The sequence below is a fragment of the Dromaius novaehollandiae genome, chromosome 2, assembly GCF_036370855.1.
Source record: "Dromaius novaehollandiae isolate bDroNov1 chromosome 2, bDroNov1.hap1, whole genome shotgun sequence".
Taxonomy (NCBI): domain Eukaryota; kingdom Metazoa; phylum Chordata; class Aves; order Casuariiformes; family Dromaiidae; genus Dromaius; species Dromaius novaehollandiae.
The window spans coordinates 8,089,171-8,110,775 of NC_088099.1; the positions used below are offsets into that span (position 1 = coordinate 8,089,171).

The following is a 21,605-nucleotide window of genomic DNA, read 5'->3' on the forward strand; positions in this document are numbered from 1 at the left end:
CACAACCAGGCCTGGGGTGGGTTTTGAGGGCTGCACCTCCAGCCTCCCTCCAGCCCTGAGTCCCCGCTGTGTTTCCTGGCCGGGCAGCGCTCAGCACAAGCACCCGAGCCGCAACCCCACAACCCCACCGCTCCCTCCCCGCAGCTGCCGCCATCTTCTCGGCCCGGCCCTGCCCCGCCTGTCATGGCGGCCGCGCCCCGGCCGCGTCACGTGGCGCCGCCGGCCCGCGCGCGGCACGGGAGGGGGAGGGGCGGTCACGTGGCGCCGCCGCGCGTCCGCGGGCGGTGCGCGCCGCCGCCGCCGCCGCTGAGGGCACGGGGCGGGCGGAGGGCGATGCCGCCGCCGCCGCGTCCCGCCGGCCGCCGCCGCGGTGAGTGCGGGGGGCCAGTGGCGGTGCGAGGGACGGGGGTGGCGGCGGCGGCAGCAGCGGCGCGAGGGCGGCCCCGACCGTTACGCGGCCTGCCCCGGGGGGCCGAGGCGGCGGCGCGAGGGCGGCCCCGACCGTTACCCCGCCTGCCCGGGGGGCCGCGGCTCGGCCGGTCGCTCCCGGGGGCGGCCGAAGTTACTGCGTGCCGCCCGCGCCTGGGACGGCTCCGCGGGAGGGTTTCCCCCCTCGTGGCTGTGGGCGCGGAGCGGGGCGCTCGGGCTTGTTTCGCTCTCGGCCTCAGCGCGGTGAGGGGCGTCGGTTTAACGGCACCGCGGAGGGGCGGCGGGCGGGCTGCGAGCCCCGGCGGCGCGGAGCCCTGAACTTAATTCCTGCTGCCGCTGCCCCTCTCATTGATTCCCTCGGAGGGCAGAGCTGGGCAGCGGCTTGTCTCCGTGTTGAAGCTTTGTGACTGGAAAACTTACTTTTAAATCGTTTCTCCTTTTTTTTTTTCTTTTTTTTTTTTTGGTCCTGTGGTTTTCAGTATAGAGATTGCAGCATCGAGGCTCTCTTTTCCTCTTTGCCAATACGCGTTATTTAACGTGGCTGGCTTCCAGCCCTTCCAGCGAGCTCCCGCTGCCATGTGGCTTTTTTGTTATATTTTTCTGGTGTGTGTTAAAGCTTGTAGGGATGGCTGCAGCTGAAAACGCTGATAGCAACTTAATAGTCTCCCGAGTTATTTGCGAGGCGACAGGAGGGTCTTTGGTCCCTCGTTTGCGTGAGGGCAGCCTGAGTGGAGCAAGCAACCGAAAGCTCAGTGCTGCCGGTAGCAGGGGCTTAGCAGGTCTGACTTCCCCGCTGTGGTCTGGCCCTGGGAGCAAACACGGCATCAGAAGCTGCCCCTCCAGAGAGCCACTTCGCCTTCGGTCACTTCTCCATAGATACCAAGCTTAAAACTGCCTCTGACACTAATTAAAACACTAGCGCTGTTTAGTACAGCATCTCTTCTGAGTTGTCTTTTCAATATCAATTACAGGACAGCTGCAGTAGACCTTACTGGACTCTATTTTATAACCAAATATAAAGTGCAGCCCCTATTCCCCCCCGTTCCCCCCCCCCCCCCCAAAAAAAATCTCATGACTTGGCTTTGCTGCTCTGTAGGTGATCTGTGCTTTATCCATTCTGCCTAGTGTATTTGGAGTAGTGCTTTCTCTTTGAGGGAGTGCTGCAATCTCTTAATGCCAGTGCAATAATTATGCAGGTGGGCAGGATCATCGGTGTTCTGCTACTCACTAATATGCTTGTTTTTCTGGAAAACGTATTTCAATATAAGATCTCTCCTGTCCTTCTGTAGAAAGAGTAATCTGTAAGTGCCCTTTAATGTTTTTGAATACTTTCTGATCTAGCATCTGCTTCTCCCCCCCAGTATGGATCCCATCTTAATAAAAACCTGCTCCCAGAGATCTCTGATTAGCTTAAGCTGATTCAAGTGTGCCCGACAAAGGGTGGTACCAACCTCTCCCTGGCAGTGTGTTTCTGCCCTGCTCCCCCACAGGGAGCCTCTGCATATGTGAAATAATCCATTTGAGATTCCCAGACCTAGTTTTAGAGCAGCATGAAAGTCCAGGTGGCTTCAGATAAGAGGCTTTTGATTAACGAGCCATTGGCCTCCCCCAGCGTAACTGTCTCCGAAGAACTGCATGCCTTCTGCATAGTCTTTCCCTCATCTCTGGGTAAGATAAGCTCCTGCAGAGCTTTAGGAGCTCTTCTGCAGCAGGGAAGAAAAGAAATAACACTGCAGCTCTAATGAGCCTTCATCTCTCAGCCTCAGATGAGGAAGCCAGCAGGCTATGTGATACGTGTTCTGAGTTAAGAGATTCTGACTGCAGATTTTGGGGTCTCTTGCCTGTCTTTCACTATCTAATCATTTTGTTTCAGAGGAGGCAAATCAATACTCCATTATGCATAGGGATAAAACTGGAAAGAGTTCCTGATCAGCTACTGTGTAACAGCAGTTTATGAGAATGGGTGGATCCGATCACCATTTTTATAGTGACGTAAAACAACAGTAGGTGAGATTCAAGCCGTTTAGGAGGAAGACAGCCCCAAAACAGCAGAGTTAGGGAAGTAAAGGTGAATTGCTAGAAATTTGTCTATGCTGATAAGTATAGACTTGTAGTAAATGCTGTAGACTGATAGTAAATGCTAAAGAAACAAAAGCTTTAATTAGAGGACATGTTTGTAGAGCAGGGCAAACTGGGCTGAGATGATTCGAAGTAACTGAGCAGACAATAACAATGGGAATTGCAGATCTTCCAGCAAGGAAGAATAGGATACTCGGGGGTGAAAAGAACAGAGAGAGGATCGTACTTTAATTGTGTTACCTTGGAAGGTACTGTAAAAAGATTGCAGGGACTGAGCAGCTGGCAGGCTGAGTTTAGCAGTATGGCAGCTGGGCTGATTACTAAAGCAGAAAAGTAAGAAGAGACCTACAGCTGAAGGGACAAGGTCAAATTTTGAAAAAGTATAACCATTCCTTTCTGTGGCAATTGAGTTTATCAACTTTCTAACTAGCTCTGTGGAGCTGGACAATGCTACTGTTTCCATGTATCCCTAAACTAAAAAATGTATTTTCAAAACACGTGGAGATGAATGCATCTGCTGTTGCAGCTACTGTGCTATTGTATAAAGTACTGTCAGTACAAAGACTTTGGATGTTAAACCAATGTTTAGCAATATGGTTAAATGCGTTTGTTCTGCTCATTCTGAGAAGGAGTTAATGGTCTCCACCACATCCTTCAGCTGTGGCCTAGCATGTTTCTCATGTGAGTCAGCATTGTGTAATAATTAGTGTAAATACTTCATCTGAAAACTGCAAGCTAGTAATACACTGCAACAAAAAAAAAAAAAAAAGAGAAAATTGGGAAGCTGTTGATACTGTGTCAATGTGAAATTCAGATATTTTATTGCAGGAGCTTCTGGACTCCTTCACCAAGATATGAAAGTACCTTAAGCATGTAGGTTAAACACCTGACTGTGTTGCCACAGCACAGAGCATGGATGGAAATCTCCGCAGGAATCATATGCTATACATCTCAACCTTTTCATGTGCAGTATTGGGGTTTTTGCAGTCAGATACTTTGCAGGTTTCAAACTGGAGTATGGTGCTCAGGTGTGAATCAACTTTCCCACTGTCTACACTAGCTACAGACCCCTAATGCAGGGAAGCTCCGAATTTTATATTGTCTGCTTTATGTTTTGTAGTATCAGCAAGACATAGGTATGCAGGCTGGGGACGAATCCAGACCCCACCATCCCATACTGCTCACAGCCAGGTACTAAGATGTCTTTATTAGCTCCAAATTCAGTTTACAGCGGGTGAGCTGTTTTATTTTTCTCTCTTATGGCGGTAGTAGTTGTGCAAGATCATGCATTTCTGAGATTAAAGATCTGACATGATGAACAGATTAAAGCTTATTGGCTGTGCTACAGTAACTGTAGGTGTGTGTGCTCTAACCCCTCTTTTGCTGTGGGGCAAGCTACCTTGACAAAAATCAATTCTCCTGCTGTGCAAGAGGGAAAGAGTATATGCACGAAGAAATGTTGCAAAGCAGCTGATGTGAGGTAATTGTTTTTTTGCCAAAACTTCTTTATGTCTGTCCCAAGACCTTTACCTATGAGACACTGTGCCATTCAAGAAGTTAAATTTTAAATTGATTAAACTAATACAAAACCTGCAGAGGCATAGTAAAAACAATATACCTCAATAAATGATTGGTGTGTGCCAAACTGATTTAAATGAGTACTTCAGTGAATGTTAAGAGCATATTCTTGGAAGTCTTGTTTTTAGCTTATATAAAACAGTCTAAGCATGGCTTGGCTGAATGGCATAGATTTTCTTGTGCAGACAGGGATTAAATTAGGATCTCTGTTTTAATTAAAGCCACCTCTGAAAGTTAGAGATCTTTTCCCAGGAAGCCCCAAACTCTATCCTGTTTTGACACACAACTCCTTATGAATCAACCTTAGCAGGTATTTTCTTTTGACTGTTTTGCTAATTCCTGAAGTGTGATATCAAGAACAAATGATTTCACTGTCCCTGTCAATACCTTTTATATATTGGTGATTTTTTTTCAAAAAGTGCTCTGTAATTTTCTTTATTTTTTCCGAGGTGGATAGGGGAGGAGGGAATAGCTGAACCCTTTCTGTATTTAAAATCACAGCAACTGCCACTGTCCAGACATGCTATGGAGCATTCTGGCAAGCTAAAGGAGTAAGACTGAATTCAAGTTCTGTGTGCACCCTAGGTATATTTTGTTACTTCCTGGGAAAATTGTACCTTTGTTTCTTCATTGGCATGTTTTCAGCAGCAGTTCATCAGGAGAGAAGAGAGGAGATGGGAAGGAAGAGAAAAACCATACAAATATGGAAGAAAGACTAATTAAAAATCACCTTAATTTTGACAGTTAGCATGAGTGTCTGCTCCTTTCATCAGCAGATGCTCAGACTAATTCCTTGTGGAACAAGAGAAGAAAAATTTTTCAAATTGCATGCTAACCTTGTGTGCTATCAGTGCATGGGAAAGTATGGCTCCTGGTAAAGTAGGAAAAATGTACTTTTGACCTACTATTTACTTTGTTGCAACATGCTTGATTTCAGTGTGAAAATCCTGAGTATGTTTTCACATTGAAAACATTGGCAATAGATGAGTAGGAAAAAAAAAAGTGACCAGTAGGGGATGGAGGAGGAGTGCTCCACAGTTCTTCCTCAGAGAACCCTCTCTGGAGGAGGGAAGTGAGTCTGTAAGATCATGTAGAAAGAAATTGGAGAAAATTAATTTTTGTCATAACTTGCAGCAGTTGGCTCTCTCTATGTGCAATGTGAAATTTCTATGTTATTGATTTATCATTCTAGTCCTACAGTTAATGACCACAAAAAACCAGATTTTAGTTAGCAAAGTATGCTAATAGAAGGTCTGTTTGCTTACATATTTGGAAAACTCCCTACCCTATTGTCAAGTACAAAATTTAGCAATATAAATTTGTTAAATTTGATAGCTTAGTTTAGATATGTGAGTGAGAGTGTTTGCATTGACTCTGACTCTAGACATGTTCGTACCAGCAATGGTACCTTTTTTTGTTAGTACTATAATACTGTATTTTGTTGGGGAAGGAAAAAGAAAATGTCTCCTATGCAAGAATTTGGTGGTATAACTTGGGGAGAGGCATGCTGAGGGAGCAGAAAAAATGAGTTATTGCTGTTTAAACCCAGAGCTCTGTTCAGTATTTGTATCGTCTTCTGTTGCTGTGGCCTTGGTGTCTTTGAAGCCTTTGTTTTACTGCATCAAAGTTTTTATAGGTGGGAGCTGATACAGTGACTTGCCCAGGATCTCATCAAAATCTGCAGCAGAGCAGGTGGTTGAGCCAGAATGTCCCATGGCTCGATCTGGCACCTTAACTGCGCAGATTCAGTCAATGAGGTGAAGAGAGTACATGGAGCTGAAGTTAGTTTATATCCTCAGGCTTCCTCTGATGTTGTATTAGTGACTGGAGACATTACTGAGCAAATGGGAGAAGTGGAGAGAAATCTGTATAGAGAAATGACTTTAAAACTTTTGCTGGTAAGTGGGTTAGAAAGCAAGAAGGCTGTAAGGCTTTTCCTGCGTTCTTTGAGGAAGAGTTCCTTACTGTGAAAAATGAAAGTCCCACACCTCTGCTATTCCGCCTGGTATGGATACTGTGGAATTTGTGCTAAAGCTTGAAGCCAGTAAATCCTAGTGACTTTTGTTTTTGGGTATCAGAAATGCAAATCAGCCTTGAGTTCAATAAAACCCTGTTTTTATTACTACTTTGAGTTGTTTTACAGATTTTAGCAATGGGCAGCCATCCAGAAAAGCTAAATTACAGCATAACATACTGAGGATATCTCAAAGATTGTGCTGTTTCTTCAGCAAATAGAGAAACTTAACGGGAGTTAATAGTTCTTAACAGATTAGAGAGAGTTAAATGCTTTCCTATCACAGGCAATGATCTGCCAGCTTTTGTGGACTCGCAGCAAACCTTAACTTGTTTTAACCTCACTGACAATTTTGTTTCTGCATTTCATCTTTATATTTTGAACAAATATTGTACGTTTATGCTAATATCAGTTATTCAAGCTCTAAAAAGGTGTCTGTTCCAGAGCTAACCAAACTGAGTTGTAGGTGCAAACTGTGCTGCCACAGTACATAGGTCATAGACTAGTATTTGGGGTGAGCTATGTTACTTACCTGTCATCGTTTCCGAGGTTTGACTGTAAATGAATGTAACGTGTCCAGGGTACAAACATAACACTTCTGTTATGTATTTTTTTAATGGAAGTTTCTGCATATTGAAAAGGAAAATCCAGCAGACAAAACAGACATGAAGGAGCCATTTATGATTTGTGGAAAACAGTCTTGGAGGTCTCTGAAGTATTTGATCTAGTGCTGTAGGATAATGTGCATCTTAACCATTTCTATGATATCAGCATTAGAGAGTCTCTAATTCTGTAGTACTAAAATGTAAGTGCAGTAGATTTGCACTTTATGCCAGTTCAGTTAGTCTTCTGTGAAGTTTCTAGTCTGAGGTTGCAGATGCATTTATAATGTACTTTCTGTACGCAGCTGTTGGTTCCAGTATTGCACTGAGTTCTGAGCAAGTGGATGTCTTTGGAGTTGATCACAGAACCGGGAGTTGCAAAAAATTTTTGCAAAATGCAGTATCTGTGGTCAGTATTCATAGGCTTAAAATTGAATCTAATTTTGTTTTCTCACTGAGAAGTACTTCAGTGAGGTCTGTTTTGCTGCTAGCTTTTTTGGCAGGAGAGCTGTACAAATGAAGTCTCTGAATTTTCTTTTCTTTCTTTCTTTCTTTTCTTTTTGTTTGTTTTTTTTTTTTTTAAGAATTGGAAAATGTGCTCTCACATTGCTTGGGGGAAAAAAAAGGCCAAACCACTTGTGCTTAATTAGGTTTTTTTAAGAAGAGGCATTCAAACAGAAAGCATACCTAGAAAATTTCATTAAAAATATGGAAGTTTTCTAAAATTATTAGTGATTTGAAAAATGAGGAGCAGAAGAACTGCAGAATGGAAATTTGTATGCAGACTTAATGATGGTTTTCTATGACATTACTACAGTCTGTAATGCTGAAGGATGCCTTAGGAATACACTGATTGATCATGCTTCTGTAGTGACTGGCAGAAAAATGACCAGTCTTGGTTATGCTGCCAAACATATGGATCATGAATCAGATTAAAACAAACAAACAAAAAATCCCCCACTAACAGTGCTTTTGGCACAGGATATGCGGTCAAATGAGAAATGGCATTGTAGCATTCGTGTCCCAAAACTCATCCAAATTAGCCTGTTGTCATAGAGAAGCTTGTGTTTGTTACTCCAGTCCCAGTTAAGACTTGGAAGCAGCGCTCAGCAACAAAGTGTTAAGTTTCAGGCTCGGTGTTTTATTGTTCACTGAGAATGAAGACACCAACTGGATTTGACTGCTACTGCAGTAAATGTGTTTTCACGATGTAACCTTGCACTGCTTCTTTAGTGCCGACTCTTCTGGAAGAAGGTGAGAGCCTTTCTGTTCAGCTGTTTATGCAGAAGTATGTTTTATCTAATTATTCTGCATGCGTTTCTGTTTTAATTGTTATTTTAGTTAGCTTTGCAGACAAAATATGCAAGAACAGCTAAGTAGATTTTAGAAAAGGTATTAAGCAGCTTGCTTGTATGTGGTTGACCTTGTAGGTTCTCTAACATTTTGTATTTGTATATGGTGCTGGAGGGTTATAAACTAATGTTTAGATACCTGGATCTTTAATATAAGGGAGAGATGATTGTAAAAGCAGTTACCAGTTTTAATCTTGCAGTTTTCTAAGCTATACATGAAGAAGGAAGGGCTAATGAGGGAACGAATATTGTGACCTATTACAAAATTCACGTGCCTTCTTTTGGAGATACAATGTGAACATTCTGGTTTCTCTGAGAGTTGCTTTCCCCAGTGGGGGAAAAACAAAAAAATCTCATTGTTTCAATTGGAAGAAAGTATTTATTAGCAACTAGAAGGAAGAAGGTATTTTTAGGACTACATGAACGGCATGACGTGTATTTATATGCCAGCTGGCTTAAAGTAAAGTCCAGCAGAGCAACCCTACAGTGCAACGTGTTTGCTAGAGAGACAGGTAAGAAAATTCCATGCGTATTATTGTGCCCTACTAAATTGATAGCGTTTTGGACTGGGGTGGGGGGGACGAGGACACTGCTGCAGTGTGATAAATCCGTCTAATATATAGTGCTTATTTACTCAAGATTGAGCACTAAGATTTTAATAAGGTAGTGTTTCTAATCCAAATGTACTTGTTTTCTTTAATCACAAACTGGACTATTATGTTAATCTTCTTGATGTAATGTTGTACCACTGATTGTGCCTAAAACTTGTGTTCTGTTCTGTTACTGGTTAACATGAGATCCTGACTGTTATGAAACTTTTTCCTTTCGAAGCTTGTAACTGCTTTTTGCAATTAAATTCTGTATCCTTAAATGAGAGACCTTGTGAAATAGTCTCACTTTTTGGGAGAGAAGGAATCTCTGAGCATAAAGATATCTTTTGTCAATAAGGAAAGTAAAAATTCAGCATGTTTTGCTGTTGACAAAGTGAAATAGGTTAAAGAAATTAAACTTTTTCAGTAAGGAAGCATTTCAAATGGAGGTGGATAAAGAAGTAACTTTGCTTTTTTTTTTTTTTTTTTTAATGCTGAAATTTGCTTGCATTCACTCTGATATGATAGCCTTTTAAGTAAAGCTTTTGTGCTGCGTTTGAGAAATTCCAAAATGCTTGATAAGCAAAGTCCTGTTCCTAGAGGAGGCATTCCAATATACAATCCACAGTTTTAAAAACTGCAGTGCTCTGGTTAAAGTCCAAGATTTGAAATACAAATCAGGATGTGAACAATTTGCTAGTGGTAGAATAGTGAGGAGTGGGAACTGAAGTTTAAAATGATAATCAATTTTAAAATTTTCCGTAAAACATCATCAGCTTTTTAAACTTTATACTTGCTGCAATTTAATGTCACATAGCTAATTATTCTCAACTGAAAGATAGTTCTGCAGCAGCAACACAACTTTAAATTTAAAGTTCCCTACCCCTCAAATCTTGTTCTTCTCTCAGGTTGCATGTGATCTTAGGCAAGATAGATATGGTCTGATTTTTCAAGTTCTTGAAAACTCGTAGCTCCTATCAATCAAAACATTTTCTTTCTGTAGGAAAGTACAGTTTCTTAGGACTTTGGCAGTTCATGCAACTAGTCTATGCACCTTTCTTTATCTGTGATGTATAATAAGTATGTGTATTTGAAAATTATTTATCTGTAAAGTGTATTGATCAAAAGTTGTATTAATTCCAGTAGGACTTATTTTGAGCAGTATGACATGGGTTTGTATAGCTATGCTGAAATCACTAAATTGTTGGCTTTCAAAGCTTCATAAGTTAAACTTAGAAGTGACATGCTCAGGCTAATTAAAAATAGATCTTAATGTGTCATCTCATTAAAATGAATGGGAGCAATGGTCTTATGCAAGAGGACAGACTTTGGTTCAGGGTGTATTTCTGTGAATGAGATTTTCTGTCCCTGGAGTTATATTAGTCTCTTTTAATTTGGTAGCTACTGAACTATCACGTGTCACTTTTCAGCTTCACCTCTGTCTTTCCACCTGTAAAACAAGGTACAGTGTATCTTCTCTCTGAGATCTTTAAAATGAGACTCAATCATTCAGGGTGGAAGGGACCTTGGGGCCACTAGCTGCAACCAAGGTTGACACTGAATTTGGAGCAGGTACTTCAAGATACTGTCCAGCTGGGTCTTGAAAACCTGCAAGGTGAGAGATTCTGGAGATTCCCTGGGCCCCTGTTCCAGTGCTTAATTATCTTCACAGAGGAAAAACCTTTTCCTTGTATCCAGTTTCAACTTAAGATCATTGTCTTTGATTCTCCCACCTTGCACCTCAGTAAAGAGCCTGGCTCTGTTTTCTTGATAACTCCCCATAGGTACTGTCAGGCTGCTGTTAGGTTCCCCCCGCAAGCCATCTCCTCTCCAAGCTGAACCAGCCCAGCTCCCTCAGCCTCTCTGCACGGGGAAGTGCTCCAGCCCCCAACAACTTTGATGGCCCTCCACCTTGTACTGGAAAGTCCCAAACTGGACACACTACTCTACACGTAGTCTTATGAGTGCTGAGCAGACTGGCACAATTGCCTCCCTCGGTCTGCTGGCTCTGCCCCTCTTGCTGTAGTTGGTATGTTATCAGCTGTCCTTGTTGCAAAGATGCTGTGCTGGCTCGTGTTTTGTCAGACCTCCCCAGTCCTTTTTAGCCGAGCTGCTCCCTAGTCTGTCTCGGTGGCCGGAGTGATTGTCTATCCCACGTGCAGGACTTCACGTTTATCTTTGTTGAATGCCATGAGGTCCCTGCTGGCCCATTTCTTCAACCTGTAGTCACGTGAGTTGTTACATGCCTAAGTTGGGTCAGAAATAGCCACCTAATTCATAAAGTACAACGACCCCTCCGTTCTGTAAGGCCAAAAATTAATGAATGTTTTTCTCCTCAATGCTAGAACTAAACTGGTAGGTGGATCCAGTTTTGTGTTAAGAGCAATCCAGTAGGAGTTTTTCATAGGCGGTTGAATTAGGTTGGCGCTTAGATTCTAGAGCATGTGAAACACTAAGCTTTTATCTGAAAAAGTCGCTCTTGCGTTCTATATTTGTGTTCAGTGTAGGTTGCTGTAGTGATGCCTGCTACAGTCAAGAAACAGCCTGAAACAGTAGCTGTCTAAGGTGTCCATTCTTCATCTTTCTAGTCTATTAACTGTGATGCTTCCTAAAGACTGATTGTAATGTAAGGGGTGTCTGGCGGGGGGGGGGGGGGGAAATTGTCACATAAAACTGCAGGAGCTGCTGTGAATGGCTTCTGTTTTCTTGTGTGATGAGTATATTGTTGGAGTACTAATTCTTTCTAATCTGGCCTCTATTCATCAAACTGTTAATGCTGTTTGCTAGTGAGTTTACAAGGAAACAAAAAAGCACATCATGCTGATGCTCTTTTGGAAGAAAAATAATGGTAGCCACAATGTGTTGGAGGCCAAGAAAGATATAAAGAGTTAAGGCTATTGAAAGAGCAGAATCTTGTAGGTAGTGTTACTCTATCATCCTCACTTTTGTCCTCCAAAAATAAACAACAGAATAAGAATTAAAAGCATCTGTAGAAGGTCATACACCAGTTTATCCTATTACTATTACCCTGTAGAAATATAAGAAATATTAGTTTAGCAATTTTTAATAGAATTCTCTTTAAAAATGAAGATTATATACATCTGTTCTCTCCCTTAATATAGGTCCAAAATACACAGGCAGTCTTGCAGGAAATCTGGGTAGTATGAGTTGTATCTCTGTTTTTTTATTTTTTTTATTTTTTAGAAAAGCTGTTCTTGGAAAAACTAAAAGCAGACTTTGAGGTTGTGTTCTCAAATAATTCTGACTCTCCTTCAAAAATCTTTGAGGTTGAGCTGATCCTCTGTTTGACCTCTGACAAACAGGAGTTCTGGCACGGTCATGAAATATCTAGTCATACGGTGTGTTTACTAAACAGTTGAGGTTCATCCAAGCAAATGTCGGCATTTAAGCAGTGGCTGGTTAAAGATCCTGTAACTGCCTTTGCACTTTAAGCCAAAATATTGTGAAATGCAGCTGACTTCCCCCCCCCTCCCCCCATTAAAAATATGGAAGGTTCATGTATTGGGTCAGTGTTAGAACTGCCCAGGTTGCTAATGGCAAACTTCCAGGCTGTCCAGGGGAACAGACTCTATCGTTAGGCCAGTTATCAAATGAATGTAAGAGTTACTGGGTTTGAAGTATTTGAATGTCATGCTGGTGTTCTGAGGAAGTTTCAAGGAGTTGGTCAGACACGGAAAACAGAATTGCACTGGAATTACTAAAGCACAAGACTGACGGGCAGGGTCCTAGAGTTTTCCCTGCAACTGATTGACTTTCGGAGGTTTTTACTAAGTTACTTATATTTAACTTTTATACTTTGTTTAAAAAAAAATCAATGATTTACTACTTCTGCAAGGAACTGAGATTTCTGTACTGGAACTTAGGGAGATTAGAGAGGAATATTTTACTCTTGGCATTTCTGGCATCCTGCTGTGCAAACTCTGTTCCAAGGCTTTGTCAAAGTGGGAAAACTATCAGGCGGTAAGTATATGGCAGTCACTATAGAGCAACAAGGCTGAAAGTCAGAATATTTGTTTAGAAATACACAGAAGACAGTGCCATACTCTCTCGAACTCTTTTAATTGAGTTGATGCTGAGTAGGTAGCTTCCCAGATTTTTCCTTTCTCTGTCATCCCACTTGCCTCCAAAATGGGTTGCAGCCTCCTGGTATAGGAGATGCTGCCACCTTGAATGATTTTGTTTGTCATGCTGACCTCTCTCTGACTGGATTCCTAGGTGTACCAATGCAATCAACCATGAATCGCATGTGTTTCTAGGATGTTGTGTAGGTTAATGAATGCTTGCGAAATACTTCAAGGTATTATCATAACTTATACATTACTTGCTGTGAAAGCTCATATATTGTCTAAGGAGTGTATGTGTCTTCCGTTCATTCTGAATGTTTTTTCACTACCTGCATTTTTGAAAGAGAAAAAGAGTTATGTGTTTGAGGTATTTTGGAAGCTTACTTTAGGCAGCTGCATTGCTGTTCAGAGATGAAGGTGAGAGATGGGCAGATCCTTCAGCCCTTCAGCCCTAGTTCAAATTACCAGTAAAATCTGTAGGAGGAACTATGTTATGAAACAATTCTTCTTGATGTATTTAAATCCTAGATTTTTCCTGTGGCAATCAGTGTTTTTGCTTGTATTTGATTAAATAAATAGAATCCTAATAGCAGTTTAGTGGTGACTGGGTTCAGTGTCATATTTATTACTTGGGTGAAACTGATTCTTATGAGTCTATTGATGTTATTATTTGGATAAGGCAATTCTGCTTTTTCAGATTAAATTTTTTAGATCTAACTATTCCAACCTGCTAGCTCTGCTTGCTTTACCTGAACTTTACTTTGCTAACTACAAAAATGTGCTTATATAATCAGGAACTTCAGTTTCAGTGTCTCTCTTTCTCATGCAGCCTGTATCAGGCTTGAGGAAGATGCTGGTATTGGATGTGAAACGCAGGTCCTTTGGGTCTCCTGTATTCAGGAGCAGCTTATTGGCTTACATGAACGTAATGGTTTGGCTTTGATGCTTAAGTTTCAAAATCCTGCTTGGAGAAACCAACTGAGAGAGGATGGATGCTTCCTTAAGACAACCACCAGAATATTGTGACCATGCATAGACAGAGAAAGTTGTTAGACTGGTAAAGTGTGTTGCCTAGAAAACTTGAGAAAATTGGAGAGCAGAGTACTCCGGAGAGGGAAAGGTTTTCATTCCCTGTCTCTAGAAGACTTGCGGAAAATAAATACAGGAATTGGGGAGAAGGATCAGACTAAAAATCAAGGGCAAGTAGCTGCCTCTGTGAGCTGTTTCCCCTGGATTCTTGTGGTTCATGTGAAGCATTCTCTCCTCCTTCCCTCTGAAGTGTACCAAAGTGTTGTGTTTTTTTTTTTTTCCTTCCTCCATCATATTCTGAAATGAGTCAAGGATTACTAGTTTTTGGGTATGGGCAGGTCCCCTGGGATGCACTGACATGGTTGTGCATCAAAATACAGGACTAGAAAGGTTCTCCTGGTTCATCAAGGCAGGTCGCCTGCTGTTAGAAAGCCAAGCCTTACACTTTTTATAAACTGAGGCAGCTCTGTTCTGGAACTAGGTGGTGGCTTCTCTTCCCTAAATTTACTGGGAGTCTTTTCCAGAATCCTGTTCCCTGGTGGAAAACTGTTGCCTTCTAATTTTCAGCTTTAATCTGTTCTTGAATGATTTGTACTGATTTTTGTCCTTGTGAAAAGGTTATCCTTCAAACAGCTTTTCTCCCTGTCTGGCGTATAATTCCATGGTGTGTTTATAGCTGTCCTCTGTACGTTCCTCCCCTCAATCTTGGTTTTGCTAGAAGGATGGCACTGGTCAGGATTTTTCTGGAGCTGAGCTCAGTAAAGGTGTCTGCCTGCTGTGATGTCTTGGTGAATGGACTTCAGCATTCTCGTGGCAGGGGCTTTGAGTGGTACTGACAAATCTGTGGTGATGGATGCTCGTGAGCACTCTGGCAAGCCCGCTTCCCTAGTGTTTTCCAGCCCAGCACTGTCTCAGGACTCCTTGCCCTTTGCCTGGTGTGAAGCTTTGGCTGAGATCTGCTAAGGGAGGAGGAGGACCCAAGTGGGACTGGCATTGCTCAGGCCTGGAAAACCTACTGCTGCCTCTTTGACCATAACTCCTCTTACAGATGTGTTCCAGCAGCATAACCCTGTCTAAAACTGGAGTGAGGAGCTGTGATACAGGTTGTGACTTGTGTCACTGCTTACAACTAGTGGCAGGTAGAAGTGGTTGAGAGCCATAGCGGAGTGATCATATAAATATTCATGTGTTGGTAATTAAGGTAAACTAATTAGCCTTGCTGTGGCTTTTTATAGGCAGTGCTTTTTTTTCTTTCCATTCTGCCTTTATAAGAAAAAAAATCTCTACAAAACATTTGGAACTTAATAAAAAGTGAGTCTGTATTTTCCTGCCAGAGGTATAACCAAATGTCTTGATTGAATAGCAACCAGCTACTGAAAAGGCCTAGTCTTCTGCATGGTGGAGGCTCTGCCATTTGTTTTAAATGCACTATTTCAACCTTTGTATCCTTTTACAAAGCTGCAAAACAGTGAAGGATGGGAAAGGAAGGTGACGCAGCTCTGCTCTAGCAAAGAACGCGTGGAAACAATATCACGCATTTGTTGCTTTTGTTATAGTAACATGGTAGGTCTCCAAGTGCATGATTTCACCCTGAGCAGAGCCTTTTCTGAGAGGGAAGGGATGTGTGACAGTTTTTTCCACTCTGGTGATTACTAATTTATCCCTTCTTTTCTAATCCGACTAAGTCTATATCTCAGTCACAACAAACTGCAACTTTTGTGTGGCTAGCAGTGCCACAGCAGCAACATGGAGCTCTGCATGAGCTGTAAAACAGACTGAAGGACCTGGAGAAGTGCTTAGTCTGTGATGATCTCTTCTGCCCTGTCTGTGTTCCTTGTGTCATCTGAGATAGCAAGGCTTAGCTTTGGTTTTCCTGTGTGAGCTGCAGTGTGGATGTATCCTTTCATGGCTCTGAAATAAATAAGGTTTGTTCTCTGTTAGAGTAATTGTTACCTTATTACAACAGTTCTGTTGCAAAATATAAGCATATGTGCCATGGTGTTAGGATTGTGCATCTGTGTTCCCATAGTGAATGGAAAAAACAACTCTAGCAGGTTTAGAGGAGCAGTATATTAGGTTAGGACAAGTCTTATAGCAGATCTTCTTGTGGCCGTGCAAGAAAACTGGCAAGCAACCAGATTTTCTTTTATGGATAAACATTAGTTGTGTGCAGACTGTCTGGCAAGAAGAATTATTGTAACGAGAGGATATAACTGTTTATCTAATACTGCTCCTTTGCAGCATCCCTTATTTTTCATCCGAGTCTAGATTCACCTTGGCGTGGTCATTGAACACTGTTAGCACAGGGAATAAGGCACCAGGGATTGGTGTTCTGCCTTTCTCAAACTTGTAAACCAGGCTGCCAGCTAAAAGGGGTTTTTGAATCACTTCTCCCCCACAGTATTTGTTGCCTGACTAATCTCATGGCCCTAAAGTTACAGTTAATCAGCAGCATTTCTGTGCTACAGTGTTAGAGCCTGTTTCACAGAGCATGCAATTCATCTGTGTGCACAGGGTCAGCATGAGGTCTAAACCCTGTTTAAGACCTATTTAAGCTCCTTGGGCTTAACTGCTGCGTAGACTGCTGCTTTGCAGAAGTGAGGGAGTCTGACATGGGAAGAAGAGCAGGTAAAATTTTTTTGTTGCTTTGTTTCACTGTGTGGGAATTTTCTTTCAGGAAGGGAGATAGTGACCTGGTGCAGTCTGGGACACTTCAGTTTGATTTTTGACAGGTATTCTGTTTGGACACAAATCGCTTAGGACTCAGAATTGCGCTGCCAAAATAAGTGGCTTTTTTATAGATCTCTATGGGATCGTGAACACCATCTACCTCTCTTTAGCAGTTTTCTATATTGAGGGGGGAATAATCTGTGTTCGTGAGCGTGTTTTTTCTTTGCGAGGCTGCCCTGAACGTTTCTGATAGTTTCTGACATTTCAAGAAACCTGAGAAGCGCAATAATGTAAAACTTTGGCACTCACCACCAATGTTTTCTAGTTTCTTAACACAAACTTGTTGATAATTAAGAGGTAATTAAATGGTTTCCTGACTTTTTGTTGCTATGGAAAGAATTCTTTGTTTTAGATACTGGTTAGAGAGATCTAATTCTTGAGTTGTTTCTCGGGTTTGGCAGCTGAGCAGTATGGGGCTTTTTGGTGTTTTGTTTTCGTTTTTGTTTTTTTTTTTGTTTTTTTTTTTTTTGCTTAGTTTAAACATGAGAAACTCCAGAAAGTTTACTTGGTTCTCCTAGGCTGTAAATAAAATGTTCTCACTAGTACCATATGCTTCATTCCAGGATTTGCTTACTATAGTAATTTTCAGTACACCTTGGGAAAACTGCGTTAATGGATGGGTGCGTGCAATAAAACTGGGCTGGTTTGCTTCCTTCCAGGTTTGGGGGGAATCTACTCCAGTGAGTACGAAAGCTGTGTGGAGTCTGCAGGGGTTTGCAGGAAGCCAGTGAATTACCTTGGCACTTCTCCCTCTTTGCCATCCTGTATCTGTTCCCTTTCATTCTGATGAGAGGGTATGTGTAAATGTCGCCATCTTCATTCTGTGTGTTCGTTCATTCGCACCCTGTGATGGATTTTGGGGACCCTCGGAATGACTATTCTTAAATATGGGGCATGGAGGGCTAAACTGTTCAGCTTTCTGCATCTGTAATCTCTCATTCCATGCTTCAGGATGGGAGCAGTACTTGCAAGAATCAATTCCCTGCTTAGGAATATACTTAGTTAAAATAGTGATATGTTTAAAAGAATGCAGGCATATGAGAAATACACTGTTGCGGAAGAAAGATGATAATTGTAACTGCTCTGTGGAAGTATTAACCATCTTTGTTTTTCATTGTGATAAGGGTGACACTATGCTTTTCATCACTGTTTGATTTATGTTTTAAAGCAATAGTATCTACACAGCCTCAGCAAAATGCGGTCCTATTTATTTTTTGAATGGGAAAGCAAAAGGATTTCATTCTTAAGGTCTGTGTTTAAAGTTTGTTACAAAAATTATTTAATGGAAAAGTAACCTATAGGATGTATTTCCTAATGTACAGAGCTGAGGAGTTAACAGGCTGCACTCTCAAATGCGTGTTCTGCTCTCTTCCAGGTAATTGAGAATGGGCCCTCAACGATGCTAAGTCTACAATGGGAAGTGTCACACTTCGCTATTTCTGCTATGGGTGCCTCTTCACGTCTGTGACCTGGACACTTCTGCTCTTTGTTTACTTCAACTTCAGTGAAGAGACCCAGTCTTTCAAGAATGTGCCCGTCAAGGGGCTAGAACCTCAGAGGCCGTTTCCAAAAAAATTCTTCCCCCGTTTTACCCGGGGGCCAGTTCATATACCTGCATTGCAAAAGAAAGAGAACAAGATAGGAAATCCTTTTGGAAATCATGTCCAGGACCCAGTGAAGGGGGAGGTAGATTTCTCTCCTGAAATGGGTAAGTGGTTTTCAGAGTTGGTGACAAGAACTTAGTATTTCATTTCTTCTTTTGATTTAATAAGGTTTTTAAAGGATCCTCAGGAAAATTGTATAATGAAATCTTTGTTTATTAAAATGCAGGTGGTACTAGTAGTTTTCTTCATTATGAATTACTTGAAATTTATTCTGCCATGTTTAGTTGGAAATATATTATTCCTAACATATCCAGCTTTGCTGCATAAGTGCTAAAGAATAAGGCTGAATTACAGCAAAACATTTACCTTTGTAATTCTTGTTTTTGGAAGGTTCAGTGTATTCTTGTTTCAGATCTTACTCTTAGATTGGGCTCAAATACACAAACTTTCACTAGCCATAAAGAAACTCTGTTCATATGCAATAATTAAACACCTTGATAACAATACACAGTGAAGGGGACTCACTGATGTGGAGAATATCCTTGCAGTGTGAAGTCGCGTACAAAACAACTCTGGGACAAAATTACAATGAAAGATTTATTGAGATGACAGTGATACTGGCCAAATCCTGCTTGCCTTGTACCAGAAAGTAGATCTGTGGGTGGTGTTTTTTTAACATATTTCATGAATGAGGTGATTTGGGTTTGTCCTCAACTACTAATTAAAATTCTTCATATATTTAGTGGCATATAGCTTAGTGTTCTCTGCTGTGTTTGAATATGCAAAGCGAGGCATTTGGCATATTGAGCTGCAAACTTGCTGGAAGTCTGGGGGCAGTTATTGTGCGTTCTGAGTATGGAGTATTGCTGCTGCTTTGGGTATTATGGCGCAGTACCCTTTGAAGCCAGGAGTTTAATACTCACATAGCTGACTAAAGTCCTCTACCCTTGCTTTGGATGGCTGCTGGATCCCCAGCTTCAAGGGTTTATAGAACTTTACCACGCTTCAGTCTGCAAGTTGGTCATTAGACTTGTGTGACTGAATACGTGGAAAAACGTTCTCCAAAACGAAATGCTGGTTTGCATTGCCCTGTGGGATTACAAATGTTTACCAGTTCCTTGCAAAACCTACTGGAGCCAAGTGAAGTGAAAGTCAGTGCAGAAGTGACCATTTCTTTCCAGTTATTCAGTACTGGCCAGGAAAGAGATCGGAGCTTTTAGCTGAGAAGTCCCTTGATCTTCAAGCAGAGTGACTTGTTTGGTTCCTGAAAGCCAAGTGGAATTACAGTGCCAGGATAAATTCTAAGTGAGTCACCAGAAGACAGCTGGGTCTCTGTTAGAATTAGATTTGGTGCTGCAGGGAATTCCTGGCTGTCTGTGGCAGGACAGTGATAAACATGCAAAGCTAAAAAATGAGGGGGGAAAAAAGGTTGGCGTATGATAGCCAAAACCAAACTGTCATCTGGTAGGTTAATCTATCTTTTGTTTTCCTTAAAAATTTGTGAAATCCATGGTACGCTGCTGAAGTAAAGCCTGAGTTGATGTTTCCACTGCAAACCTTATTTTTCAAGGGGTTAGATCTGCTGTTTGGACTGAAATCTTTCAGGCCTTTTGCATGTACTTTATATGTTGTTCTTCAGGAGAATGTTTTGAGAATAGTAGTGTTACTTCTTGTCTGCATTCAGATCAGAAAAAAGTAGCTAGTGGTTGTGTATGGATGGATTATAGAACAACATGTGGCACAGTGTTGCTGTGGTGCCAAGTATTGCAAGATAATAGAGTTGGGTGTTAGAACAGACAAGCTGGAAACGTTGCTTTGGCAATGCCTGTAGTTCAAAGGAGGGACTGACTTTTATCCCTTTAGAGACCATTGGTGCCTGAAGAGAGGCACTGACCCTTGTGACTGGACCTCATTCCTGCCCCCTGCGATACAACTTATCCATAGTGGGAGTGCTCATCTGTGGGATTAATAGCATCAGTCACCACAAGACAGGCCGTGTGTGTCCCGCATCTTTTGCAGATATTGGTACCCACCACTTCTGGCTTGGTCCCGCACAAATGTAAGGCACCTACCCTTGGCTTATTTGCCATTGCTGCGCTCAAAACTGTGAGTGCTAGCGTAGGAAATGTCAATGGTAGGAATCTGGACGCACAGAATTCCCTCCGGAAAGTCTTCCTGTTGTCTCTCTGTAAATGCTGTTGCTGTAACACAACAGAACTTTGTTCTGCTCTGTCTTTTTTTGTTTTTCCTCCATCTCTGTGTTTGAGCTCAGCTGACTTTTGCATAACTCTTCTAAAACTGGAAAACATGAGGTCTGAGGAGAGGCTGAGAGAACTGGTTTTATTCAGCCTTAGAGGAGGCGGCTAAGGGTTGAGATCTTATTGCAGTCAACAAGTACCTAATAAGAGGCTGTAGAGAAGATGGACTTGGACTCTCTTTGGAGGTGCATGGTGTTATGACAAGAAGTTGGAACACAGGAAACTTAAATTAGATAAGAGGAAAAATATTTTCAGTTTACTGGTGGTCAAATACTTCAGTAGGCACCCAAAGAGGTGGTAGAATCTCAATTCTTGGACATACTGGAGGTATGCAAAACTTAACTGGATAAGTCCTGAGCAACCTGATCTGGTTGGACCTGCTTTGAGCAGGAGATTGGACTCGATGCCCTCCAGGGGTCCCTTCCAACCTAAATTATTCTGTGATTGTGTGAAACATTATCCTGGATGTATGGAAGCAAGTGGATGAAGGACTGACTTACTAATAGCTTTCTTCAGATCTTGAACCGTATTAACATAATGGGCAAAGTGGAAGGAGATAGATTACAAGATCCTTGCTTGCTTGTACTAAAATTTTGGTGAAATTGCCTCTGTAGCTTGGTAATAGCTGTAGAAGACATTCACATTTCATTCTGTGCAGCCATTCAAATGGAGACCATAAAACACTGATCTGCTTTCTAAATTGTTGCAGAAGTGTCTAGCAGATAGGAGAATGTAAGGAAAGCAAATCTTTCTGTGCACTCTTACCACTTCCTCCGCTTTTCTGTAGGAGTTCAGTGCACTGTAATATTTTGCTTCTCTCCACCTTGGTAAGCATACGGCTGAGTGAGAGAGAAGCCTGTGGCACTGAGTCAAGGCAGGCAGGGTGGCATTCAGGATTTCCCCTTTGCCACTAACAGGGTACTTACTTATTTACTTATGCTGGTAACTGTTGCCTCTGCCATGCTCAGCAACAGTTGATGCTTCTGCTAGAGTATCAGAAATAGCTAGCTGTGTTGCTATTTAGCTTGCTGTCAAAGTCCCAGGTGAGATAAACAAGTTTACAATTTTTTCATAGCTATCTTTTTACATTACTGCAGACCTCAGAAAAAACCTACATGAAATTTGAGACATTATTATAAGGTTTTTTTCTACCCTTGTAAATTTTTTTTTCTTTTTCTCTCTTGAAAAATTGGCTTCTAGACCCTTCATCTGTATGGATAGCAGCTGATGCATTGTGTGGCTGAAGTCTATCCTC

General features: G+C 41.8%; 1 protein-coding gene across 3 annotated transcripts in view; it reads left to right on the forward strand.

Annotated features, from left to right (window-relative positions):
• Window positions 1-241: 241 nt before the first annotated feature.
• GALNT11 (polypeptide N-acetylgalactosaminyltransferase 11) overlaps window positions 242-21,605 on the forward strand; it is a 56,268-nt gene continuing 34,904 nt past the window's right edge. Inside the window, exons 1-2 of one of the 3 annotated variants that reach the window (XM_064505737.1) lie at window positions 242-370; window positions 17,864-18,196. In XM_064505737.1, coding sequence (XP_064361807.1) covers window positions 17,902-18,196 — 295 coding nt within the window. In that variant the 5' untranslated portion in view covers window positions 242-370; window positions 17,864-17,901. Of the gene's footprint in view, window positions 371-7,841; window positions 7,957-12,571; window positions 12,626-17,863; window positions 18,197-21,605 lie in introns of those variants that run through there. The other 2 variants (XM_026096946.2, XM_026096956.2) reach the window with 2 other exon arrangements.